Below are 24,251 nucleotides of genomic sequence, written 5' to 3'. Positions count from 1 at the left end.
GACAAGTACAACCAATACATTCATAAAATGGCACACTGACGCAAAGCATGCTCATCCTAGTTGCTATGGGCCTGGGTCTCATATGACTGTTTATACACAGAGATACAAATACAGAACCCTTGCGCGATCTACTATGGCAAAGATATGTCTTGTTTGATGTCCAGAATACTATCTTTAACAATCAACCACAAGTTCTTCGCGAAGCAGTCACATACAGCTAGCCGTGGAATATGCGACGCTACTGCTGGACATCCATTGAACACAAGAGTTGCTTCGCCATTCCCAAGTATGTCAGCAGCAGCAAAATGGCTATCTTCAAAACTTCAAGCTGCAGAGCAACTGAGGAAAGCAGAAATATGGACTCATTACAAGCACAGAAAAATGGTATCAATTTGTACTCAATGTCTTAATACCATGTCTACATTTTATAGCATTCTTTATAAAGCATGAGCCTTATGCAACCAAACCAGATAAATCAAGTAACGATCTGGTAACAAAACTCTGAAGAACATATCTTGTTGTAGAATCACCATAATGTAATGAAAGCACTATTGACGACAAGAACTAGACATAGTTTTCATCTAGTCAATCTAAATAGAGTGAGTACATTCTTAAAAAACAATCTCGACCCGGGGGGGGGGGGTGGGGGGTAAGAGTGAGTACATTCTTACCAGTTCATTTTGCTCTTGCCACTTTGATTAAGCAGGCCCGAAACCAAATGGAAGTTCTGATCTATATATACTCAAGGTCTCCAGAAGCTGCATCGTCCAATACATTCCTGTCGAGGCCTAAGCTTGCTGCTTCTTCCAATTCATTATCAAGGTGTATACTTTCTGGCTCTTCCAGTTCATCCGTGCCAGGGTCTCCTTTTGTCGCCTCTTCGATTTTACTCTCAGGGTAAACCCTCATCCTGATCCGCTTGCCTTTGATGTATCGATATTCCCATTTTGGTGGTGGGTATTTCTTTTTTAACTTTTCATATTTGTCCATCATCTCTAACTTCTGAAATACATCACCTAGCATCCTGACAATTGAGCCATCAGGTCTAACGCCTAGTTCCTCCATATCAGCAAAAACCTGGAGAATTTACGAGGAAGATATCATAAGGTAAGAAAAGAACACTTTAAATGCTTACCCCCTACTCATGTTTCTGTTGAGTAAAGCTTTTCTACCACAAGGACAAAAAAAATGGTATGAGGCCAAACCTCAACTTTAATTAAAACACTATGTAAAGGGTTAGCCTTATGCTATCATGTTACACTAATCCAAATGTCCCATGAATGAACACATTTAAGTCCTTGGAAATTGGAATCTGACACTGTCATCTATAGATGTTTCTGTGCTAATGGACCAAAGTGACCACTCACAAAAATCATCTGTCTCAGAACTACATATGCAAGACATTGCTTCAGAATTGATTCACTTTCTTATTTATTCACTTTCTTATTTTCATGAAGAGGCGAGCACGCTCGCGGGCTAGCAGCTAGCAGAGCGTGCTCTCAGGCAGGCAGCCCGGGTTCGAGTCTCTCATCTTCTTAAATCAAAGCGGGGGTGCACTCTGCACCTTCCCGTCCAGTTTTTTCTTAATTTTATTTTCACGAAGAAATTCCTCATATAGAAGCTATTGTTATGCCTTAACTACCCTGAGAAACCCAATAAGCACATCAACCCCCCTTTCTCGAGGGCTAAGCTTCTAGCGCCTTTAAAGTTTTAAGGTATCTAGTGGCTTTATGTAAGACAGGGTCCAAGGTACTGGGTAAGATTAGCATAAGAAAACAATCCCATCAAAATTCCACAAAGAACAATACATCTTGTAGTATTGCCTTGGAGAGATATACATGGATAGGAGCTACCAATGCTATTTCTAACATTATGGATGACCATGTATACTTCGCCAAACTGAAGGAGGAGAAATTATCAACCCAGACCTCTACACAGCTAGGTGGCAAGGAAAGTAACATCAGAGAAAAAAAAACCTAAAAAACTTTGGCATAATGATAATGGTATGTATCCTTGATATATCAATACTAGCAGGCAGTTTTCACATCTCTGAAGTAAATGACTGCCCCTCAATGCAACTTGGACCAACTAGATTCAAATGCACATTTATAAGATGACACGCTAAGTAAGAAAAAGCATCATTTCCTACCTCAAACATCTTATCATGTGCTCCCACGCTGTAATATAAAGAAATCATTCTCATGAAAAATGTACGAGGCAAACCCTCCATATATCGTGAGAATATCATTCCAAATAATTCTTCTGCTTCCTCAATCCGTCCATCCTCGATCAAAGCATTCAACAAGGTGTAATAGCTTCCCATTGTCTTCCCTTGACCTTTGTTGAACATCCATTTGATAACCTAGATCATGAATCATGTGGTCATTGTTTCGATTCAGAATAAGGATTTGCTATTGTAAAGGAGAAAATAATCCTATCTGTTGTCTTGATACAGGAAAAAAGGGTTTATACTATTAAAAGGGAGCAGATAAGTCTATTCTCTAGAACTGGGAGCAGCTAGCTGTTGACTTGTCCAAGGATGAGATTACTAGTAACATTGTCCGAGGAAGGGGAATTTGCGTATAATTACATTTTACAATACAGTAAGTATGAAAATTTCACTAGAAACCCATGACAGTTGACAGCAATATGTACGAAAATTAATTAGACAAGATAGTTCACACCAAAACTAGGAACTTCCGTTTAACACCTGAATTATTCGTTTCCATTCCTTTTCATCCTCGAGTGTCTTCAGTGCCTTCTTTACTACTATTAAGGGAAACTCCAGTTCCCATGCAACAAATGAGTCCAGTGCACCGTAAACTTCCTCCTTTACATTAGATAGACCTTTAATCTGCACGAGATGATAAAATATTGATAGTTTCAGAAACTCAATTCAATGGCGTCTCCATACAAAAATGTGTATTTGCAAAGGCATCCTACACAAGCTATACTTTACAGGTAATGTGATTTAAATTTGGTAAAAAGCGGTTAATGAAACCAGGCAGGATTAACAGCTGAGATTTCTACAAGTACAGAAAACTGAAATTTTACCGCAAAAACTGAACCAAAAGAGATTTCCTTGTATGTGGGGTTGTGGGAATGTCCTAAAGTTAATTCAACAACTAAACAGGACGCTGCACATGAGTATAAACAGAGAAACTAGAAGAACCTCACACATTCGACAAGCTTCTGTGACTTGGAAATAGTCCCAATTTTCTTTCGAGTTTTCCACACACGGGGATATCTCGGTCTTGGACCCCTGGCACCGCAAACCTGTTGCATAATTGCAATAAATAAGAATCAGGATAGGCCGCACGGCCAGTTCTAAAACAACCAAATGCACGCCACAGATTAGAATTAAGCTCACCACTACAGAATTGAACTTTAGAGGATGTCTAACAGTAGCTCCTTCCCGAGGATATCCAACAGTAGCTCCTTCCCGTACTAAGGCAAATGCAGGCGAGCAATAGTTCCTCAAGCAAAACATTCTAAGGAGCAGAAGATGAAATTAAGCGAGCAAGATGAAATAGTATTTAGTAGCTAGCCGAAATTCAAACAGAATAACAAGAAATCGAGTTGTTTCTCATCCTCTCCCCCTACCTTAGTCAAGGAGCAGAAGAGCAAGCGTGCTGCGCTCCGTCTTTCGAGGAGGAGAAGACGGAAAAGAATGGGCAGCCGCCACCGCGAACGAGTGGAGTCTCGACCGCTGCCACCGTCGCTTCTTCTCGCCGGAGTCGGGGGAGGGGAGCGACCGCACGGCTGCAGCTTGCAATCCGCCAATCCCTATCTCGCAGATTTTTTTTTCCGCTTCGGGGGAAAATCACCCACAGCTAATGATATTAATCTCGGGCTTGGGCCCTGTTCTCAGTGGGCCGTAGGCTGTTCTAGTAAATGGGCCGCGTGTAGTTTTTTTTAGGGCAATGGGCCTTGCGTAGTTGTCTATCTATCTTCTTCCTCTTGCCAAATAGGCTTTCCTCGAAAACTCGAAAAAAACGACGAAGAAACCTTCCTCCACGGCTGCCCATGGCCGCCGCCGACCGGACCTAGGCTAGGGGTTGCTACCTCCCGACCTGCCGTGGCGCTTGTTTACTAGCCCCACCCCTGTCAGCCGACGAAAGGGGAAGGGGGCGGCGAAATAATTGGGAGGCGAGGGCTGACGCAGAGTCCAGCGGTTATTTTCAACCCCGGAGAAGAGGTAAGGGGATGCCGGTGGCAAGGCCGGAGCCTCAGGAGCCCCGGGTGATCGCCCATGTTGACATGGATTGCTTCTACGTCCAAGGTCCGTAACTTTCCCTGCCTCTCCCTCTCCCAACCCACCCATGACCAACCGTTCTTCAACTGAAAGAGTGGCCATTTGCTTTGCCGCAGTGGAGCAGCGGAGGAACCCGGCACTCAGGGGCCAGCCGACCGCCGTGGTGCAGTACAACGATTGGAAAGGCGGCGGTTTAATCGCCGTCAGCTACGAGGCTCGCGGGTTTGGTGTGAAGAGGTGAGTGCCGTTTCTTCATCGACAGTCTCGTTTCCTTGGGATTTGGCAATTTGCTGAGGCCCTGACATCCGGATTCCTGGTGCTTATTCAGGTCCATGCGTGGAGATGAGGCCAAGAGGGTCTGCCCTGGTATTAATCTGGTTCAGGTCCCTGTGGCGCGTGGCAAGGCGGACCTTAATCTTTACAGAAGTGCTGGCTCTGAGGTAGGTTCCCCAGTGTAGGGTAGTTTACTACTAGTTAAAAGCGCCGGACTTACATGGTATATGTAGAATTATAAGTCTATGTTTTGCGTCTGAACATTCAGGTTGTTGCAATCCTTGCAAGCAAAGGGAAGTGTGAGCGGGCATCCATTGACGAAGTTTATCTTGACCTTACCGATGCTGCAAAGGAAATGCTCTTACAAGCTCCCCCAGATTCACCAGAGGAGATTTTAATTGAGGCAGCAAAGTCAAATATCTTGGGCCTTCCTTCTGTAAGAATGTTTTCACTTTAGTTTTACTGCTTGATTTGATATGAACATGATCGTAGGTCATTATGTGTTAAGGATGCCAGCGAGAAGGAAAAGATTGTGAGGGCATGGCTTTGCCGACCGGATGCTGATTCCGAGGATAAGTTATTGGCATGTGGAGCTATAATTGTTGCACAGCTACGAGTCAGAGTTCTGGAGGAAACCCAATTCACATGCTCTGCTGGGATCGCTCACAATAAGGTTTATAATGAGTCATAATAGTGAGTAGATGTTTTCTTTCTGTTGACTAAAATGTTTAATAGTTCATGGTTATTCTTCCGTTTAAGTTTGCCATGCTCAGGAAATCAGCTCAAATTCCTGTATTTCTGTTTTCTGTGTTATTTGATTCCTTGCTCTTCCTATCACAATCTTCCACTCATTGTTCTTATACTGCACAGATGTTAGCTAAACTTGTCAGTGGAATGCACAAGCCTGCTCAACAAACAGTTGTCCCTTCTTCATCAGTTCAAGACTTTCTAGCATCACTACCTGTGAAGAAAATGTAATGATCTAACATGACACCTCTGTCCTTGCTGGGTTCTTGCTTTTTTTCCTGGGAATTTTTTTGACACTTCACACATTGCTATTTAAATCACTCAACATTATGCTTTACTTGAAACTATGCATGGTGTGACACTGAACGGTGAGAATAACCATATTATTCAGGAAACAGCTTGGTGGTAAGCTTGGAAGTTCCTTGCAGGATGATCTTGGGGTCGAGACAATTGGTGATCTTCTAAGTTTTACAGAGGAAAAGTTACAAGAGCAGTATGGTGTAAATACTGGGTAATTATGTTCATGCTTTTATCAATGTGTTATTATATGGTTTGCCTTGACCAATGTAGGTATAAGCTTATAGTTAAGATATGATATCACATTTTAAAGAATAAGTGTTCTTATTCCCTTTAGCTTTTAGTGGATGACCTAGCTTTTAACTTGATAGTAGGTACATTGTATCAAACATGGCAAAACCATGCTTCCTAGCATCCATTTTTTACTATCGTGTCTAATACTGTCATCTTATATGCCTTGACTTCATGCAGAACATGGCTATGGAAGATTGCTAGGGGCATTAGTGGAGAAGAAGTTGAGGATCGTCTTCTACCGAAGAGTCACGGCTGTGGAAAGACATTTCCTGGACCAAAAGCACTGAAGAACAGCGCTTCTGTAAGAATGCTTACTCTTGTCATTTTCGTTGTTCTCAAGTATTTTTGGCTGCTTGAGAAACAGGGTATCTGAGAGGTCCATTGAAGACCTTATGAATTTCGGTTAGTTGCAACGAGCATAAGGATCTAAATATTTACATGTTTTGGTTTGTGAAAACCATAAGTGATAATGATGCAGGAAGAACCAGGCTTAATTAGGGTGAAACAGATTGAAAATATGGTACCTTGTGACATTGTAGGTCTAGAATCTGGACCCCCCACATGCCATTGAGATGATCAGTGGCTACTTAAGAAAACTTGGCAGTTCCATATACAAATTTATGCCTCATGTCGTCCATGTTAGCGACATTTGTAGAGCCTACGCCAGACTCATTGTAAAATGTAAACAAACACTATACTTGATTACTTGCTAGACTTTATCAAATAATAGTTTGGTGCTTTATAATGCTGCACTTTGATAGTTTGATGACCTTGGGATACTAGATGCAGTCAACAGTACCCTACCTGACTTAAAGTAAGTTTTTCAAGCTGCCTGAGTCAGATCCCATATGTATGGCTAATAGAAAAGATCCCATCTTTGTGTAGGAGACTACGAGTTTAGGAAAGATAGTGTTAAGATTCAAATTTTGTTGATTCAATCAGTCTCATAATGTTCTAGGTCAAAGGCTGGCTGGATCAACTTTGTGAGGAATTAAGTGAACGAATTCAGTCTGACCTGAACCAGAACAAGAGGATTGCTCAAACACTCACTCTTCATGCCAGAGTCTCTAAGGTATTTTGTGTAATATCTTTTCTTTTAGGGTTTTGTTATTTGATCAATTTATTATAGAGTAATTTCTGACAAAATGATCAGCATGTATCTAGTTCAGTTTCACATTATGCACCATGGTGTCCTACTGTCCTCATTTATCTACTTTTTCTGCAGGAAAATGAACGTGATGCAGTGAAGAAGTTCCCTTCAAAATCCTGTCCATTGCGCTATGGGACTGGGAAAATTCAAGAGGATGCAATGAAGCTATTTGAATCTGGCCTTCATGATTTTTTAGAATATCAGAACACTGGATGGAGCATAACATCTCTTTCTGTTACTGCAAGCAAAATATTTGATATACCAAGTGTATGCTTACAATAACTTTCTTACTAATCGATGATTTGATACATTTGTCATTTTACTGTCCAGCCACCTTAAAGAAACAAGGAAACATGGCAACATCATTACATGATTTTGATCTCCTGATAAGATGTATTAGCAATTTTGAAATCTCTTCCTTCAAACAAAACATATATTGAGATCGCACTAGCGTATACGACAAATATGTTTTTTTATGGAAGTTTTGCCAGCTTCTAGCATCCTGAAATACAAATGAACTTTGAGCAAAATGAAAAACTAAATTTTTATTCAATCTGTGCTACCATATATGCAGCTTTATTTCCAATCATTTCTAAATTTTGGTGTATTGATCTCATATTAGCTAATGCTGCCAGGGTTGTGCAATTTATCATTGTTCGTAATTAGACACAGGCCCCACATAAAATCATAATGCATTTTGTTAATTTCTTATTCCTTACTTTAGTTTATTTCATTCGTCAGGGAACAAGCTCAATCTTGAGATACGTTAAAGGTCCTAGTTCTGCCTCATCTCCGGCTATACCTGATTCTTCATCTGTACCGGAGGATCCATCTCTCGGTGATGTTCCTGAGTTCAAGTGTGTCTATTGTTTGCAAAAATAATTTTTTCTCTTACTTTACTGATATGCCAATGTGCTACTGTAGATAACAATGTATATGTGACGCCAAGTAATGAAGAACAATGCGAGCCATCTACCTCAGAGAAAGAAGACGGTAAAAAATATTCAGCGATTTCAGCCAAACAATGTTCAGCGAATGAAGCAAAAAGAATCTCAAAGAAGTTTCCTGAAGTTAAGGTCAAGTTGTCCTATTCTCCTCTGTGGATACTGGGATACTATCAAACTGATTCCTTGTGGGGTAGTATTCTTCAGCAGTTGATCAATGAAACACTTTGTTTTCTTAGTCTTTTGCTTGTTTTGTTGCTTAATATTCAAGGTCGTAGGTGACAAGTATCGCAGTAGTTAGTTCTTTGTGTTGCTATTTGTATGAGTAATGATTAAAACATGGCCTTTTCACATCCATGCTACCTTTTGGCTTCCTAAGTCTCTGATTTTAACATGTCCTAACAGTATAGAAGTTTCAAACTAATTCTTAGCTTCCCTGTCTGTAACTCACCCAAGGTTTTTCATTTCGACAGGGAACTTCCTCGATATTGAAGTTTCTTTCACGGGGTCAATCTGCCCTTCATGAGAAAAGAAAATCCGATGGACTAATTTGCAGTCATCCAGGTTTGGTGGACTACTTCTGTACGGGTGCAATGATGCTAATATCGATCTAACTGCTGACACGTCTCTCTGTTTGCTGAATACTCGTGATGATATTAGGTCTAGAGAGTTCATTGGAAGCAAGCAGAGCTGAAGAACACAATGCGTCTGCACAAGGTGCAGACAGAAGCAGCACCAACTGTGGCGCTGAACCCTCAGGCAGTAACGCATGGATGTTCAACGTTGAAGATATCGATCCAGCAGTAGTGGAGGAGCTGCCGCCAGAGATCCGGAGAGAAATACAGGGGTGGATCCGTCCACTGAAGCAGCCGAACACGAAGAGGCGAGGTTCTACCATTTCTTCCTACTTCCCACCCGCGAGGTCTTAGAAGTGTTGATATGCTAACCCTTTGATTGTTTATTCTTTATTCTTCTCCAAACAACGGCCTCTGTGTGTATTGTAAACTCCGTAGAGGCACAAGAAATCAAGACTGATACGTGTACAGTGGAATGGTAGCTTGCCAAGAAAAGGGGGACTCCATTATTGTTCGCCTCTGTAAATATTATGGAAATCTGAATATCATTGCTTGTGTAAACAACGATTCATTCATGTCCCGTTTAAAGCCTGTGCGGTTCATTTATACCATTCCTTCATGCTTATAAATTTTTCTATCACTCTGCCCCTTAAGAAGGTACAGATACAATTATTTTTTTTTATAAGACATGAAGACTAAACAATTATTACAACATATGGTAACATCGACCATGTATTTTTTTCTCTACTTTTTTTCCTCTTCTTCAAATAACACGTATTTGATGTAGAGTTTCCTGGACGAAAATGCAGCTGCCGTCATGTTTGTGACTTGTGTGCTAACAGTAACGATGCCAAACCTGAGGAAGTGGTGTGAGAGCTCGCAAAGATACGGTCACTCTCAGGAAAAATGAAGGTCGTGGGCATATTCAGAGAAAGTTGGGAGGTCCAATGCGTCCCTTGCAATGCTCCTGTCTTCGTCAGTTATACTTAAAGCTTGCAATATATCATCCTGCAAAAAAGGTTATGTTTGAGTCACTGTAATCATATTGTGAGCTTGCAACATGAAAATATATCCATGGTCAGTCATATGTCGAGATGTGATGTGTGTTTGACTGTTTGAGGAAAGAAATATGCTTGTTGATGTAAATTAGGAACTCCAGAATTGCATGACATATTGTCAAAGGGGATAATTGAAGAGATGGTTATTACTGTGCTTTGTAGCTTCCGGATGTAACCAATTACAAGAAGCTTCACAGGCTCTGTTTCAATCTTGCCAGAGTAATCAAGAAACTCTACTACCTGCAAAAGGAAAACAACAAATCAAATAAACATACAAGAAAAGTGCAGAAACCTTTCTATGCATAATCTGTTAGTACATATTACTAGATCACCAATGTTCACAGATCTTGTGCCAGAAAAGAAACTTAGAACTATATGGGAATGTTTAGACAACTGGCCTCCCAGATGGAAATAACCACAAATACGAGGAAAAAGTACCAACCATCACTCTTTCGACGGTCTGCTGTGAAAAGTCCCACCCAGTACCTATGACCACCTTAGAAAACCCATGCACTTTCGACTTGGCCCAACCCAAATAAATTCCTGATATTTGGTCAGGAATACAGTCGTAGGTACGTTCATCTGTTTACAAATAATCAAAGTAAAAACGTGGGTATCTAAAGAATAGTATAGTATATAAGAGTAGTTGGAAAGAGTTTAACCTGAAACTACCCTATGAAGATTGTTTAGAATTCTATCGCCTATTTGAGCAGTTGAAATTAATGGATCAATGGGCAAAACACCTTGAATGCCTACAATAAAGTCACCCATAAGATTTTAAATAATGATAAGAAAACAAAATCAGTTGTCAATGAAGAGAGTTACGATCTTCAAATGGAGGAAGACCCCACAGCTCAGGATCGAAGTCCAAAAGTGAATAGAGGATGATATCGGCAATATTATAGTGCTTCCTTTGACTTTGAAGTGATGGTACTGCAACCGCCTTTGCCCCAGAAGCCTTGGCACCCTTGACTCCAACACTAAGAAATACCATCAAGGAAGCAGAAAGTGTAACTCGATCAATAGCACAGAACAAGTGCATTCTTTTCAATGCATCAACATTGGAAGCATATTATTTATCACTTCAGCACAGTTGATTGGGTTTTCTGAGGGAATAGATACAAAAAATCTTATTGATTATTTTGTGATCCTTATAATTTCCACTGTATCAAAAGAAGTGCATCGTGCAGACATCACTGATTTTGAAACGTCATGACACTTGGAAACATTTAAGAAAGATAAGTTGTGTGGGGTAGTGATTAGGAAAAAACAACAGAGAGGAACTTTTCTGATGAGAATCATGGACCTTTTTCCATAGAAAAGTGTACATGATTTAAAAATGCTACATTTGTAAATGTAGGTATTGTACAACATGCTATGAAGTTTTACATAGAAAATAGAATGCTGCTGAAAACGAAAGAAAGTTATTATATAAATGGTTTGCATATGAAAATTTCTAACCTTTTTTCTAAGAAATTTCATCCTTCAATGCCTTAAATTTGTGATTTGTGAGGCTGAGCCCAATGGAAGCTATATGGGATCCGCTTTAAACATACTCATCATGGCATACTGGAATCTACGTAAAATTATATGATTTGGTTGCACAGCGAAGGTAACTTTTCTTTTTCTTTGCGAGGGCACAAAATAACAACTCGAGGAGAAGAAGTTTTGCCTGTACTTACACAGAATCTTCTATGACCAAGCATGATGATGGATTTATGCCAAGTCGCTTTGCAGATTCCAGAAATCTATACAAGATGCTAAAGATAAATATATAGTTGCATGGAAACAGCACAACAGTTGTGCACTTGAGATAGCAAGTTAAATAGCAATAACTACGGATGATTGGTGAACAGTGCTAAAGATACTCACATGTCAGGGGAAGGCTTTCCATTAGGGACTTGATCTCCACCAAGAATAACAGAAAAACACTCTCCCCAATCTGGAAAACAATAAAGGAGTTTTTTAGTACATGGATTAAACAACTAATGCCATACAACTAAAGATAGATAAGCATGCTTATTCATTAATAGTTCGAAATTCGTCTTTTACTTGTTTGAACCATGTTACATCAGGACTAGCAATGCTTAGTTACTTACATGATCGTGTTGTCTGAAATTGAGTATGGACGCCAAGTCAATGAGTAAAGCAGTATACATAGCATATTTCACCAAAATAAATCCTTAGAATCACATCGAAAGACTTTGCATTCCCTTCAGTATAGGTATACTTATTTGCTCCAAGAGCGATAGATCAAAAGACATATCTAGTTATGCCACTGATAAAGTAGAGACTGAAGCAAACAGTCATCCTCGTACCTTCTAGTTTCGGAACTTTGTGATCAATATTTCTCCTGATGGAGTTTGAAGCAATTGCGAGTGGCACTCTGTTCTTGTAAAGATGCTTGACAAGCCTCTTCACTCCTGGAAGCGGATTGGCCTTTTGCCACCTGGGGAGAAAGTAACAGCAACCCAACATAAGTGCTGGTAAATGGACACATGGTGAAGCGATGTTTTACAGACATGTTAAAACGGAAGAGAAACCTTTTCAGGTAGAGTGGATGCATCGCCTTGGAGTACTCCTCGACGGTCAGCGGCAGTCCGTAATCTCTGATGATCCCGGTGGTGGATTCCAGGTACATCTGCCCCAGCCTCTTCTCTTCCTTCTCCGGGTCAGGGACCTTCCCGTATGCCGCCAAGAACTCGTTCAAGACATCCCTCGTCGCCCTCTCTGCGCCCAGACCATAAACACCTTATTACGCCGAGAACAGTACAGCTACACGACACGCATGCAAATGTGCATCTAGTATCCTAGTCTATCTGATCGGTCCGTGTTCCGTACAGAACGGCGCCAGTGGAACGGAGCGCGGGACGGCGAGGAGGCTGGATGGGTCCGTGTGCGTACCTGTGTCCAGGATGGTGCCGTCGAGATCGAAGATCACGGCGGAGACCTGGTGCGCCGCTGCCATGGTCGAGGCGATGGGGCGGGGAGAAGGCGCGGGATGGGGAGGAAGCGGGGAGGCGGCGCGAGGGATTTAAGTGCGTGAGGTGGAGGCGGCCACTAAGCCAGAATCGGGTCTGGTTGGCTCGCGGGGTGAAGCCGAACCGGGTGCTTTTGTTCCGTGCCTGCCCTGTTGCTATTGGCGTCGTCGGGAACCCCGTGGGGCGTGGGCCGACGCCGTGCGGCGGCCCGGAGCGTGCGCGCTCGGCTCGGGTCACCGCGCCGCCGCTTGTCCGGCGCACCGGTGATGCCTGATGACTGATGTTGGCAGGCTGCTACCCCGGCATGGAAGCGGCGAGCGGTGAGGTTTAGTACGTTCACCGTGCGGTTACTGCACAGGCGGAATAAACTACTCCAGCAAGGAATATTACATAATCGCCGAGCCCGGCTGCGTGTCTGCTCGCTCCGTCGGTGTCGTCTGCCGCCCGCCCACAGCATCCCATTGCTGCGCTGGTGTTTCTTCTTCTTCTTCTTGGCCTCTTGGGTGGTGTCGCGCGTGCAGGACGCGAAGGGGAGGTGGCACGACGGGGCGATCGCGGCGGCGGTGGAAAACGTGCGCTCCGCGGTGGTGTTCACGGCGGAGGGCGCGCCAGCGGTCACCGTCCAAGTACGGCGTGTCCTACTTCTCGCCCGCGCACCACAACGTGCGTGCGTTCGCCCACCGCTGCATCACCATTCACCAGCAGTAACACCACACCCAAACCCTTCCATTTTCTGTTCACTTGTCCCCACTCGATTACTGATCGCGATCCAAATTAGAGAATTTTTATAAATATTAAAGCTTCTGATTTGGATCGTGATTACTGATCTTGATCCAAACTAGAGGTGTGTATGGAAAATCTCCTGATTTGGATCGTGATTATTAGTCACGATCCAAATTAGAGATCTATATATAAATTTTGCATTGTATATTTTTGACCTAGCCCCCTGATTCGTACGGGTTCGGCTCCGACCCGCCTCCCGGCGGCCGTCGCCGCCGCTGTCCTCCCCGTCTTCCCTTCCAGCCGAAAGCGCAAACACCGGAAGAACAATCAACGAGCGGTGACGTGCGATCCTGCCGGTCACTGTCACATGACGGCGCACCCCTGCGCGTTCTCGTCGCTGAAGTAGTCGGTGGCCCTGGTGCCGGCGATGGCCGAGCTGGCGCCGTGGTGTTGGTAGGCGCCGTACAGCCGCGAGTCGTCGTAGCCGTGCTTGTGGTAGTTGTACGAGGAGCCCGGTCGCGCCGCGTAGGCGGCGTGCGCCGGGCCCGCCGCGCCGGCGGGGTCGTACAGGAGCTGCTGCTGCGCCAGGACGTGCGCGGCGCCGCCCGCGGCGCCGGCGAAGGGCTGCGGCCACAGCACGGCGCGGCGCCCCGTCCGGCGCACCGCCTTGAGCACCTTCTTCTGCTCCACGTCCCCGTTGACCGTCACCTTCTGCTGCGCCATGTCGACCTCCACGTCGTGCACGCCCTCCAGCCGCTGCACCGCCTTCCGGACCTTCTTCTCGCACCCTGGGCAGTCCATGTGCACGCACATCTCCACGAGCTGTTGCCGGCAGGGGCGAATCAGCATCCAGCAGAGATGAATCGGTCGGACACAAGAGGGGATGATGGTGCCGACAGATTGAATGAAAAAATGCACGCACGTAGCACAGAGGAAACGAAACTCACCGTCATTTTCGTCTTTCGAGCTGGACAGATTGATCGATCAACCCGGCAGGCAGTTCTTCAGTCCTCTTGTCAGGCTGATGACAATGGCGACTGGAGATGCAAGTTCAGATTGTGACGTTGTTGTAGCTGTATTCTGCCAACAGGTCGTGTGGTGGATCCCCCATATATATACTCGTGTCCTGCGCGTCAGATCATGTGGGTGTGCCGTGTAACGGTTACCGCGCCCGGGAAGCATGTGTCACGGCGGTTGGGCCGCGAGCTGAGGCCGGCGTCAGGGCAAGGAGTTGACCAACAATTTTCAGTACATGCCCGCACCGACTGCTTGCTTCGCGCTCCACGTTCGGTTCCGGTGCGTAAAAAACGACGCCGATGCCGACTTGGAAGGTAACCCATGCCAGCGCCCGGAGCACGCACGCAAGCAGCCGCCGGCCACCTCGCTGACATGCGCGTTCGAGGACCAACCAAGCGCGCGCGTAGTGGTAGCGCAGCGCTGCTGGGCTCCTGCTTCCCATGGCGCGTTTCGTCAGAGCAAAACGCGGCGGAAATGGAGGGGGTGGGCGGGTGGCTCAGCACGAGGGCGGCATCGAGGGTGCGCGTGAGGATTGCAGGTTACGCCTCGGATCTGCCAGAGGCCAGACGGCTGGCTGGCGGCGGCCGTGATGGACCGTGTGCGCCAGGAGGGCGGCGGCGGCGACTAGGTGACTTAATTTATTCGGCGGCCTGAATGATTGCAGTTTGTGTAGTGCTGGGCCGCGCGTCCAGAGCTACTTACTACGCTGCCATGCTAAAGCCCACCAATCTTTATAGCCGGCCCGATAGATGCATTCACTCATCCAGTGCACACAAACTGCCAGTTTCTGTACCCTCAAAAAAAAACTGCCAGTTTCTGGTGACTTGCACACTTTCGGATACTCAAGCTTCAGATGCTGCTGCAGCTGGTCCCTTTTTTGCTCTTCATACGAATGGCATTACCGTTACAGCCTTTAGATGCCTGACGCCTCATGTCTGATCAAATGGATCACGCTTGACACTTGACAAGTTGACGCCTGCTCTCATAGCCTCATATAGCAGTGTTTGGGTTTGGCTGCCTTATATTTTACTCAAACGAGTTAAGCTTCGTCTCTCATAGACGCATTTCCTTGGCAGTTCGATCCAGACAGTATTGACTGCAGAAACGGATAGAGAGCGTGCGTTCCTATACCAGGCTACTTTGGCCCTAAGCTTCGTCTGCACATTTGGCCCGGGAGTACTCAAGGTGCGAAAGGTGTCGGCTCCCCACGTCAGAATTGTGTGCCTTTACGCAATTTCAAGTTGATCGCCAAAATGCCTTCATAAAGGGGAACCTTTCCGTGTAGTAGCACACAATGAGCAATCAAACTAGTCTAAAGTGCACTTTTCTGCCCGTCGTTTAGCTTTAGCTCAGCGCTTCCATTTTATTTTCCTCCGAGAAAAGCTCCACCGCCGGCTGAAACGGGGGAAAAGAACGACCGGTGACAATCAAAGTGATGACTAGGCTCAGCTGATGAAGCATGATTGCTTAGTTTTTTCTAAGTTGATCGAGTTTCTTTTTTAACATAGACCAATCAACATGGTGCTTCGACGTCGACGGTCATAGCAACACTGCTTAGCTTCTAGAATAAATCCAAAAATAATACGAGCACCCATATCAAGTCAAGCGGAGAACTCATCGAAACTCGGATGGATAGACCATACCACCACAAACCTACGTTCAATTAGCCATTGTGATGTTACCTAACACGCATAGTAAGCATTACTCCTAGCTAACCAGCAGGTGTTGTATGCCCAGCAGAATCGTTTTCTTGAGGGCTACATGTATCTTCCTTCCTTGGGCTCTTCCGCTTGATTGCAGCGCGGAAATAAAGCACCCGGGGGTCCGTGTCCCCTGCATTAACAAAAAAACGGCCGAGTTAATGGCTTCATAGTACCGGGTCCTTGTCCCCGAGCTAGTACCAAACTGGCAGACCAAATGAAAGCAGGCGCCCCAAGCCCGTCCACATCACGAGCGGTAACGCACACTAATGGTAACGCATCACCTAGCATGTATGTATATCCATCCCAGCCATGTTCCATCCCGACCGCCGGGAGACGAGGGCGAGACCAGCACGCATGTACCAGGACGTCGTTTTCCCAATCGGGAGAGGTAGTTTCCCCGGTGCTTTTGCGGCGTTGCGCCCCCATGCTGCCGCTGGTGGTGCTGGCGAAGTTTACCGCAAGCTTCGCCGACCTTTTGCGGTCAGAGTCGTCGGGGCCCTTTTACAGTGATGGGGAAAGAAAGAAAGAAAGAAAGAAAGAGGAAGGACGCCAGTCGCCAGTGCACGCCATGATGGATGCGCTTTTGGGCTGGCCGTCGACAAGCAGCAGGAATTCGCTACGGTAGCCGGGCAGCAACAGAACTGGCGCAGCTTGTATTAATGGATCGGCACTTTTGTTAGTTACTCCACTACTGCAAGATTTCATTTCATACCCGGCCTGCGCACCACCAGGTCGGAACGGAACGATTAGGCGACTCATTTCACTAGCCGCGCTCGTTGTGAAACGGAAAGCCGGGGGCGGGGGTCAGGCCCGCCCACGTACGTCAGCGCTCTGGCCCACCCCTGTGGGCGAGCTGTCAGCAGAGCCAGAGCTGGCCGCGCGAGAAGGTCCCCCTGCCCCTGCCGGCCGCGCAACTCCCAACCGAACGCCACGACGCGACGGACGGAGGCGAGCCGGGCGGAGCGGGACTGAGGGACCAGTAAACCCGCGGCAAAGCCAGCGCTCTCGCGGCCGTTACCGCGCAAAAGTAACTTTGCGGGCAGCAGCTACTGCCTACACCGCAAGGCCTAGTAGCCCTCTTCTTCTTCCTCCTTGTGGGTGGCGGCTGGTCTTGACTCGTCTCCATGACTCCGCCTGACAAGTTGACGGTTGAAATATTTATCTCCCGGCGCTTTTAGTAAAGGCCGCGCGATCTTTCGCCGGCGGGGCCGGCATTGATGGCCGGTAAAAGCCGCTCCAGGTGCCGTGCCCCCCCCGTCGCGATGAAACTTCCCAAAAGGGTGGTGAAAAGCGCTGGCCACCCACTCACGGAAATGTCACCGCGCCCATGCAGCAGCAGCCAGCAGGGCCGGCCGGGCCTTTTGCCTCGCTCCGCCCACCGTCTTGTCCGCCGCGGTCAAACAGCAGCCACAGCTCCAGTGGCGGCATGGCCGTGGCCGTATGGGTCTTCACCCTGTTATCCATGCGACCATGCTGCAAGCTGCGACGGCTAGGAACATCAATGTCTGTGAGCTCGAGATCTGCAGAGCACCGTTCGCTCCAGGGTTTCACCCCCGGCGACACCTTTTCCCAGGAATGCGAGGAGGAACGCGCAGGTGAACCGGCGGCTAGGCCGTGCCCATCCCTTTGGGTCGGGCCGGGCGAGCCGACGGTGATGAGGTGAGCACCGACTCCAAAGGACAGGAGTGCATGGCAGCATGGGATCACCGATCGCATCACACATTCATCAGCAGGGGGACACGCACACGCACGCACGGACAGATTTTCGTTTCCGCGGAGTTCGCAACTCGCCGGTTCTGTTTACATTGCGCTACACACATCTGCAAAGTCTGCAGGCTAGCTACGAGCTCTATCCAAAGCTTAGGAAACAACAAGACAAGGGAAGGAAACGGACGAGCTAGAGTGCTAGACACGGGGAGAGAGGGAGAAGAAACAAAAGGCCATTTTTTCCATGTCGTCCTCCTCCCATCCATCCATCCATACCCCTTTGGTGATTGTGCAAGGGCGACTCGCGCACGTACAACAAGGAGGCAGCGAGCCTCCCTCCCCCACCTCAGCAGCAAGTTACGCAGGTCAAACCAGCCTAGCTAGCTCCCGATCCGAACCCAGCCGGGGGCCCGCGAGGCTGATCGGATGGCGGATCGTCGTCACGTCAGAACCGGCGGTCGGGGCAGACCGGCCACCGGTCGGCGTAGACCGGCGACGGGGAGGTCGGGGAGGAAGGGTGCTGGCCGCCGGGGAAGCCGAGGACGAAGCCCGCGCCGGCGGCGGCTGCGGCGGCGGCCACCGCCGCGGCCGCGCGGTGCTGGTGGTGCAGGTGGGCGGGCACGGCGCCGGTGGCGACGACGGGGCCGAGGGGCCGGTTCTTGCGACGGCCGGCGCCAACGGGGACGTTGCGAAGCGCGCCGCCGGCGGTCCAGTAGCGGTGGCAGTCCTTGCAGAAGTGGCGCGGCTGGTTGACGTTGTAGTTGTTGAAGTAGCAGAACTTGGTGTTCCGGCTCCGGCAGCGCGGGCACGGCAGCGGCGGCGCCGACGAGGCCGCCGCGGCCGCGCGCGCCTCCGCGGTGTCCTGGTGCTGCTGCTGCTGCCGCGGGCGCGGGTGCTGCTGCTGCCCTTTGCTCTCCCCGCTCTCGGTCGCCCCGCCGCCGGAGTGCTGCTGCTTCTCGACGAAGTCGTGGTCCGCCGCCGCCGCCTCCCGCTTGACCATCGGCTGGTCCCGCTCGTCCGGGTCGTCCCTCTCCCGCGCGCTCCTCGCCGGCGGCTCCTGCTGCTGCGCCGGCACCGGCGGGGCGCTCTCGGCGCACTGCGTGATGACCTTGCCGAAGAGCTTGAACCCGCCGGCCGCGGGGGCCATCTCGACGTGGGACAGCATCCGAACCGCCTCGGAAGCAAAGAGCCCAGCAGAGAGGGAACACTAGCTAGAGAGAGAACGGGCTGGAGCTAGCGCCGAGAGGACGAGAGAGACAGAGAGGGAGGCTCGCTCAGCTAGCTAGGGGGGCGGGGTTGGAGGGGGTCGCTGCTACTTAAATGCCCTCGAGCTCATAGGCCCGTCCCGTCTCGCTCTCACACACACGGCGGGAGCCGCAGGTGCATGGTCATGGACGGATACACACACGCCCACTCTCATGATGAGTCGCCCGGGCTGCGGGGAAAAGGTTGCGCCGCGGGTGGCGCGGTGTTGGCTTCCTTTCCTTCCACCGGCCTCGCACGGGCTGCTGGTTTTTCGGGCGGCGATGATCGACGGGGTTGGGGGTCGCGGGGTGGGTGCATGTGGAGTTTGTGATTCGAGGAGAATCTCGCGGTTTTTGTAAACCACTGTTGCGCGCGTGGACCGGGGTAATCCGTTGCGGAAAAGCGAAGGGATGGGGGCGCTTCGCCCGAGCGTGCCCCGCCGGATTCTCTACGCGGCGGGATACCGCGGGCCGTCTGGTGACCGGTAAGCTGGCCTCGGGAGTATTTTGTAATACTGCCCGTGTTAGCTGCAGAGTGCATCAAGGGCATCTTCAACGGTGGAGTCGATCTAACATAACCCATGCTATCAGTAACATGAAACCAAGAACAAACAAAAGCTGGATTTCTAAAGTTGTGCGGAGGCAAATTTTATTTGATTTCATTCTGTCACCCATTACAAGTCATTTTTGTGCCGCGGTGCATGAGGTATGTACAAAAGAACACTACCTAGATATGATGTTAAAATGCATCTCACATTATGGTTCTGAGAAAATATCCTACTTCTTGAAATAATCTACTAGTACATAATCATCTTGATATAATCAGCGAAACAGAGCTGAAGGAAATATTTCTTGCAGTGAATATTTTTCGTTACTCTATCATAAATAAATGAAATGTCAGAAGAATGGATTCTAAATCGATAAGTAATTAAAGTGTCACAAACTCCAAGTTAAAAGCTAGGAAAAGACTCAGATAAAGGCACAAACCGTAAGTCTAGAAATTTACTATATCGAGGCCCACCACTACCGAGCATTTAAGTTTTCTTCACATTCGCAAATAAGTTACTAAAGCTGCCACGTCCTTTCCATAGAAAACTAGAAGTGCTCAATACTCATAATTTACACCACTACGCAGAAGTAATTCTAATAACAAGTGGCACATAGTAAAGCTCTATTTCCAAACTCCTTTTGCACTTCCTGCACTCCTGAGGAAAAGCTCAGGTACTCCAACTCGTCACTGTTCGGAGGGGCGCAGGCGCAGGGTACACCACTCCATTCCGGAACCGATCGCACCGCAACAGATTTCGCCGCCACCGGGGCATCACGGAAACCCTCTCCCCAGGCATCAAATGGAAGCGTGCGTACGTTTAACCAACCCAAAAGGTTGCTGATGCTGGTGGGCGCCCCAGCGAGTACACGTTGTTTCCTTGCTTTTAACAAAGACTCCCTCCGATTGGGTGGCTCTGGGCGCCGCAGTGATGATCCTATGCGAAAGGCTGCCCCGGCTCGGCGTAGGAAATCCGCTGGGACAGCGCAGGAAAAAGCGAACCCGAAAAGTACTTTAGAGAAAGCCTCGTTCTGGAAAAAAAAGGAGGGCTTCAGTGAAAGTCCCAACTAATGGCAGCTTCAAAATGCTGTGCCGTATCACCTTTTAGCTCGGAAAGTGAGCTGAGGCACAGATTCTCTACGACAGGCAGGCCACACAGGCACGCAGCAAGCGAGCGCACATGAACGAACGGCCGCTCTCCCTTCCCCTCCGGTGAAAGTGAAACGCAGCTACAGGACACTACAATGCTATCGAAAGCAGCCTGCAGCTTTTGATTCGCTGAAGAAGCCTTTTCTTTTCTTTTTCTTGCCAACATTCATTTCAATCATCCATCTCTGAGCGGATCGTGTCGCATCCATCCATACAATTAGCAACTCTCTTTTTTTTTGACCCAGAGTCCCAGACACGTACCGCTAGATTGAAGATTGGATACCGTTGTGGCTGCACGATTGCACGAATAGGATGCTTGATTGTGCTGGGGGATGCGGTCTGGAGCCTCTGCAGGGGAGCACAGGTCGGCGCATCGCAACTGGCAATTGGGTGCGGTCGTCGACCACAGCATGGGACGGAGATGGAGGCCACGCAGAAGATAGAATGGCCACCGGATTTTTCGCAGCAGAATATTGCTTGAAATTTTCGCAGTGCTTGTACTGTCAGGCTGGGGGCGGATGGCTTGCCTCGGAAATCCGAGCTGACGTGCTGCTCACTTTTGGGGGCGTCGACTTGAACTAGTCTCCTGGGTTAGAATAAAGCAAAAGAGCGAGCACGGCACCGGCCTTTCGCCGTCCCCTCTCTCTCTCTCTCTCTTCTCTCTAGGGTTCGTCCGTCGATCCCACCTCCACCGCGTCCGAGCATGTGCCATTATTTTACCCAAAAAGTCCATGGATGCCCGTCCGGCTTTTGGAACAATCTCAATGTGGGTGCATGCTTAGCTCAGAAAGAAAGAAAAAAAGTAGGCTCAAGTTATAGGCGCATATGTGAGGTATTCAAAAACCGTAAATGTAGAGCGTAGCCAAAAAAAGGTGCACAATATTATTTGAAAATCCTATTAGAGTCCATAAATGCTTATCCCAAACCATATTTGTGGGATCACAATTTTTTTAATGCAGATATCTAATGCGTAGTGGCATTTCCATCCTCCGAATGAATATTTTGTCTGGCTTATAGATGGTTTCTTCGAATTAAATCAAAATGCAGTGAAGCTTTGTTCTGTTAGTATGGCCACAACGTTGGCTTCAAGCGTCAACGCGAGCGTGACTTGTGTACTAAGAAACCGACCTACTAAGAAAATGCAAAGGCACCTCCCACGCTTTCCAATCGACCGGTTGCTTTCGGGGCATAAAACAATCCAAAACAAGAATCTATCCCTTTCTTCGTCGTGGAAAGAGGCGAGCTTTTGGCGTGCATTTTGCAACTCTGGCCCTATAAAAAAAAATTGGCGGTAGCTTTTGGTGCGGACAAAAGAGGGTGCTGCTTAGGTTGGAAAAGCCAAGCCTTTCTGCCTTTTCATTTCTTGTTATAATCCAAAAGCGAAGCTTTAAGGTTTTGCACCGTGATTGCAAAACAGAGAGAAGGGATAAGACAGCGATTGGGCCCTTCCATTCCTCTACTTTTTTTTTTCATCCTCTTGGATCAAATCCTCATGACATAACGCCTACGTGTTGCATTGGTTCCTACAGAAGAAACTGTTGAAACGTGTCGTTCACACAGAACGACACTTTCATAGCCAGTTGGTGATCCAGACTCCAAACTGGATTGCTCACAGTTGCTCCCGTTTACCCTAGGAGTCATACTGTTTACAGACATCGATCGCTGATATTCGCAGGCCGACCCGCGATCTCCATAGGGCGTGGCGTTGATTGGAGACAGACCAGGCCAGTACGCGCACGGCGTCCATCCTTGCCGGCGATTCAACAGCGCTTCGTGCTACGGCCAAGCAGAGCTGCGTGCTCTCCTCCATCCGTCTCATCACGCGCAAGTGGAGTGGAGCTTGGTCTTCTCTTGCTCGAGCAGCAGCCGGCCGGCTCCAAACAAAAACCACCTCTCCAACATGTGGGTAGAGCGTCGTCGCGTGCTGGCGAGCGAGTCCATTGGATCCACCGATCCCGCACGCGGGCAAGAGAACGTGGGCGCGTCACCGCCAATTTAATGGAGATCTCCGCCGCGTGTGGGTACGGCCGGCGTCGGAGCGCGGAGAGCAGAGTGGAGCAGAGCAGAGCAGAGGCGCGGCGCAGCGCAGCGCAGGGCCTGGCCCGGTCCCCCTGCCGCGCCTCTGCCCGTCCGGCTGGCTCTTTTTGCCGTGCGCGCCAGCGCCAGCCGCCCCCGGCACCGTCAGGGCTCTCGCTCGCAGGCGCAGAGCTAGCGGACGGAGTGAATGAGTGAATCAATGAGTAGTGGGACTGGGGGCGCGCGGCGGACGCGAGCGAGTGAATGCCCGGACGGACGCCGCGGGCGGAGGGGGGGGGCACGCGGTCAACATCTGCGGGGGCTCCGCCTGCCGCGGGCGCGGTACAGGGCGCGGCCGGCTCCGCCCGCTGCCCGCCGGTCGGTCTCGTCTCGCCCCCCGCACGGGTCACGATGCCGCGATACGATCCGCGCGCGATCTGCCTCGTCGGGCCGGGCGCGACGGGGCCCAGGCGGCGGCAGAGCCAGAGCGCGCCGCTGGGGCGTCGGCCGCGTCGGCTACCTCGGCTGGTCGCTGCGCGCCTGCGCCTGCTGCTCGTGCCGGCGCCGGGAGACGCGACGGCCATCAATCGGTTTGGGAGGGAGCGGCAGCGGTGTGGTCCGTGCGCGCGCGAGAACGCCCGTCCGGTCCGCATGCTCGTTCGCTCGTTCGTTGGGAGCTTGTCCGGACCGAACGGGACGCGATCCTCGGTGGGTTGAGTTCGTCGCCGCGCCTACCTCGCCAATGATTTGGTCATGCTCGCCGCGCGGTCTCTGGCGGGGCACTGCGCAAGTGCGACCGAACGCCAGGGGAGTTATGGTAGTGTGGCGAGTACGGGCAGGGGCTCTCGGGGACCCCCGGGACATGGAGGCGTGCGAGAAGGGGCCCGAGGGGACAGCCCGCATAAATTCGCGAGCAACAACGGGAACGCACGGCGCGGGCATCATGGGTTTCGGAGGCCGGCCGGCCGGCCTCCCGGCATTGTCACGCAGCGTAGATACGGCTACGCCCAGGGCTCAAGCCGTAAAGTACGCTGATCAACTTGGAGTACCAGTGGTACTAATTTGAGCTGCAACTGACTTCTGTTGCATTTAGAAAAAAAATAGTTGAGCAGAAAAGAGGTACGAGTTGGATCGTGCTTCTTTCTTCGTTTTTTTTTTGGAAAAAAAGGATCGTGCTGCTTTCTCCAGCAACGGAGAAAAAGAAAAGGCATCTGTTCCGCTCCGTTGCGTAACCGCCTTGACGCGACAAGCTGACGGCCTAGCCATATCAGCGGAAAGTGAGAGACCTAGATCTCCGCATGCGCGCCACATCGACATTCCAGTGGACCAGTGGTCAGTGGAGCATCCCGGTCACGGACACTGACGCGCAGCATGGTCCGTCGTGCTGTGGCTCCCCGCCCGCACGGCGGCCGGAGGACAACGGGAGAGCGGCGGAGGCTGCCGCCGCGCTTGTTGCATCGCATCTCTCGCCGCCGCGCCGGGACGGGGACGACGGCACGGCGCCACCGCCCGGTGCTCGCGACGATCCACAGCGTGCACCGTCCACGCTCCACTTGTCCTGGCCTCTCCTT

The 24,251-nt window shown here is 49.1% G+C and overlaps 5 protein-coding genes across 7 annotated transcripts; 1 reads left to right on the top strand and 4 right to left on the bottom strand.

The window, feature by feature from the left end:
• LOC112892992 (pentatricopeptide repeat-containing protein At4g21190) lies at positions 1-3,827 on the bottom strand. Its single transcript, XM_025960125.1, has 7 exons — positions 3,604-3,827; positions 3,371-3,491; positions 3,178-3,276; positions 2,711-2,854; positions 2,150-2,362; positions 672-1,077; positions 1-339 (listed from the first exon to the last, which is right to left on the bottom strand). Exons 2-6 carry the CDS (start codon positions 3,488-3,490, stop codon positions 733-735), a joined length of 921 nt encoding a protein of 306 aa, XP_025815910.1. The 5' UTR covers position 3,491; positions 3,604-3,827; the 3' UTR covers positions 1-339; positions 672-732.
• Positions 3,828-3,939: 112 nt separating this feature from the next.
• On the top strand, positions 3,940-9,141 carry LOC112892990 (DNA polymerase eta). 3 transcript variants are annotated; one of them, XM_025960122.1, is made up of 15 exons: positions 3,942-4,282; positions 4,372-4,492; positions 4,584-4,695; positions 4,797-4,939; positions 5,021-5,201; positions 5,399-5,502; positions 5,667-5,786; positions 6,044-6,167; positions 6,825-6,938; positions 7,092-7,283; positions 7,758-7,854; positions 7,941-8,092; positions 8,434-8,524; positions 8,621-8,848; positions 8,974-9,141. In XM_025960122.1, exons 1-15 carry the CDS (start codon positions 4,207-4,209, stop codon positions 9,015-9,017), a joined length of 1,899 nt encoding a protein of 632 aa, XP_025815907.1. In that variant the 5' UTR covers positions 3,942-4,206; the 3' UTR covers positions 9,018-9,141. The 3 variants fall into 3 exon arrangements, with proteins under 3 accessions (XP_025815908.1, XP_025815907.1, XP_025815905.1); XM_025960120.1 differs by having other exon boundaries at positions 3,943-4,282; positions 4,797-4,964; positions 5,037-5,201; XM_025960123.1 differs by lacking the exon at positions 8,974-9,141 and having other exon boundaries at positions 3,940-4,282; positions 4,797-4,964; positions 5,037-5,201; positions 7,941-8,153; positions 8,621-8,823.
• On the bottom strand, positions 9,066-13,187 carry LOC112892991 (bifunctional riboflavin kinase/FMN phosphatase-like). The gene is made up of 10 exons (XM_025960124.1): positions 12,498-13,187; positions 12,137-12,323; positions 11,912-12,042; positions 11,466-11,535; positions 11,276-11,341; positions 10,419-10,573; positions 10,256-10,345; positions 10,036-10,175; positions 9,744-9,833; positions 9,066-9,543 (listed from the first exon to the last, which is right to left on the bottom strand). Exons 1-10 carry the CDS (start codon positions 12,559-12,561, stop codon positions 9,433-9,435), a joined length of 1,104 nt encoding a protein of 367 aa, XP_025815909.1. The 5' UTR covers positions 12,562-13,187; the 3' UTR covers positions 9,066-9,432.
• Positions 13,188-13,327: 140 nt separating this feature from the next.
• Positions 13,328-14,375, bottom strand: LOC112892993 (heavy metal-associated isoprenylated plant protein 28-like). Its single transcript, XM_025960126.1, has 2 exons — positions 14,245-14,375; positions 13,328-14,119 (listed from the first exon to the last, which is right to left on the bottom strand). The coding sequence occupies exons 1-2, from the start codon at positions 14,248-14,250 to the stop codon at positions 13,661-13,663; spliced, it is 465 nt and encodes a 154-aa protein (XP_025815911.1). The 5' UTR covers positions 14,251-14,375; the 3' UTR covers positions 13,328-13,660.
• A 3,332-nt stretch (positions 14,376-17,707) lies between these two features.
• LOC112894763 (dof zinc finger protein 5-like) lies at positions 17,708-19,151 on the bottom strand. Its single transcript, XM_025962569.1, has one exon. The coding sequence runs from the start codon at positions 18,887-18,889 to the stop codon at positions 18,170-18,172; it is 720 nt and encodes a 239-aa protein (XP_025818354.1). The 5' UTR covers positions 18,890-19,151; the 3' UTR covers positions 17,708-18,169.
• Positions 19,152-24,251: the final 5,100 nt, after the last annotated feature.

This window comes from Panicum hallii, chromosome 5 (assembly GCF_002211085.1).
Source record: "Panicum hallii strain FIL2 chromosome 5, PHallii_v3.1, whole genome shotgun sequence".
Lineage (NCBI taxonomy): Eukaryota > Viridiplantae > Streptophyta > Magnoliopsida > Poales > Poaceae > Panicum > Panicum hallii.
This window is presented reverse-complemented; position numbering and strand designations above follow the sequence as displayed.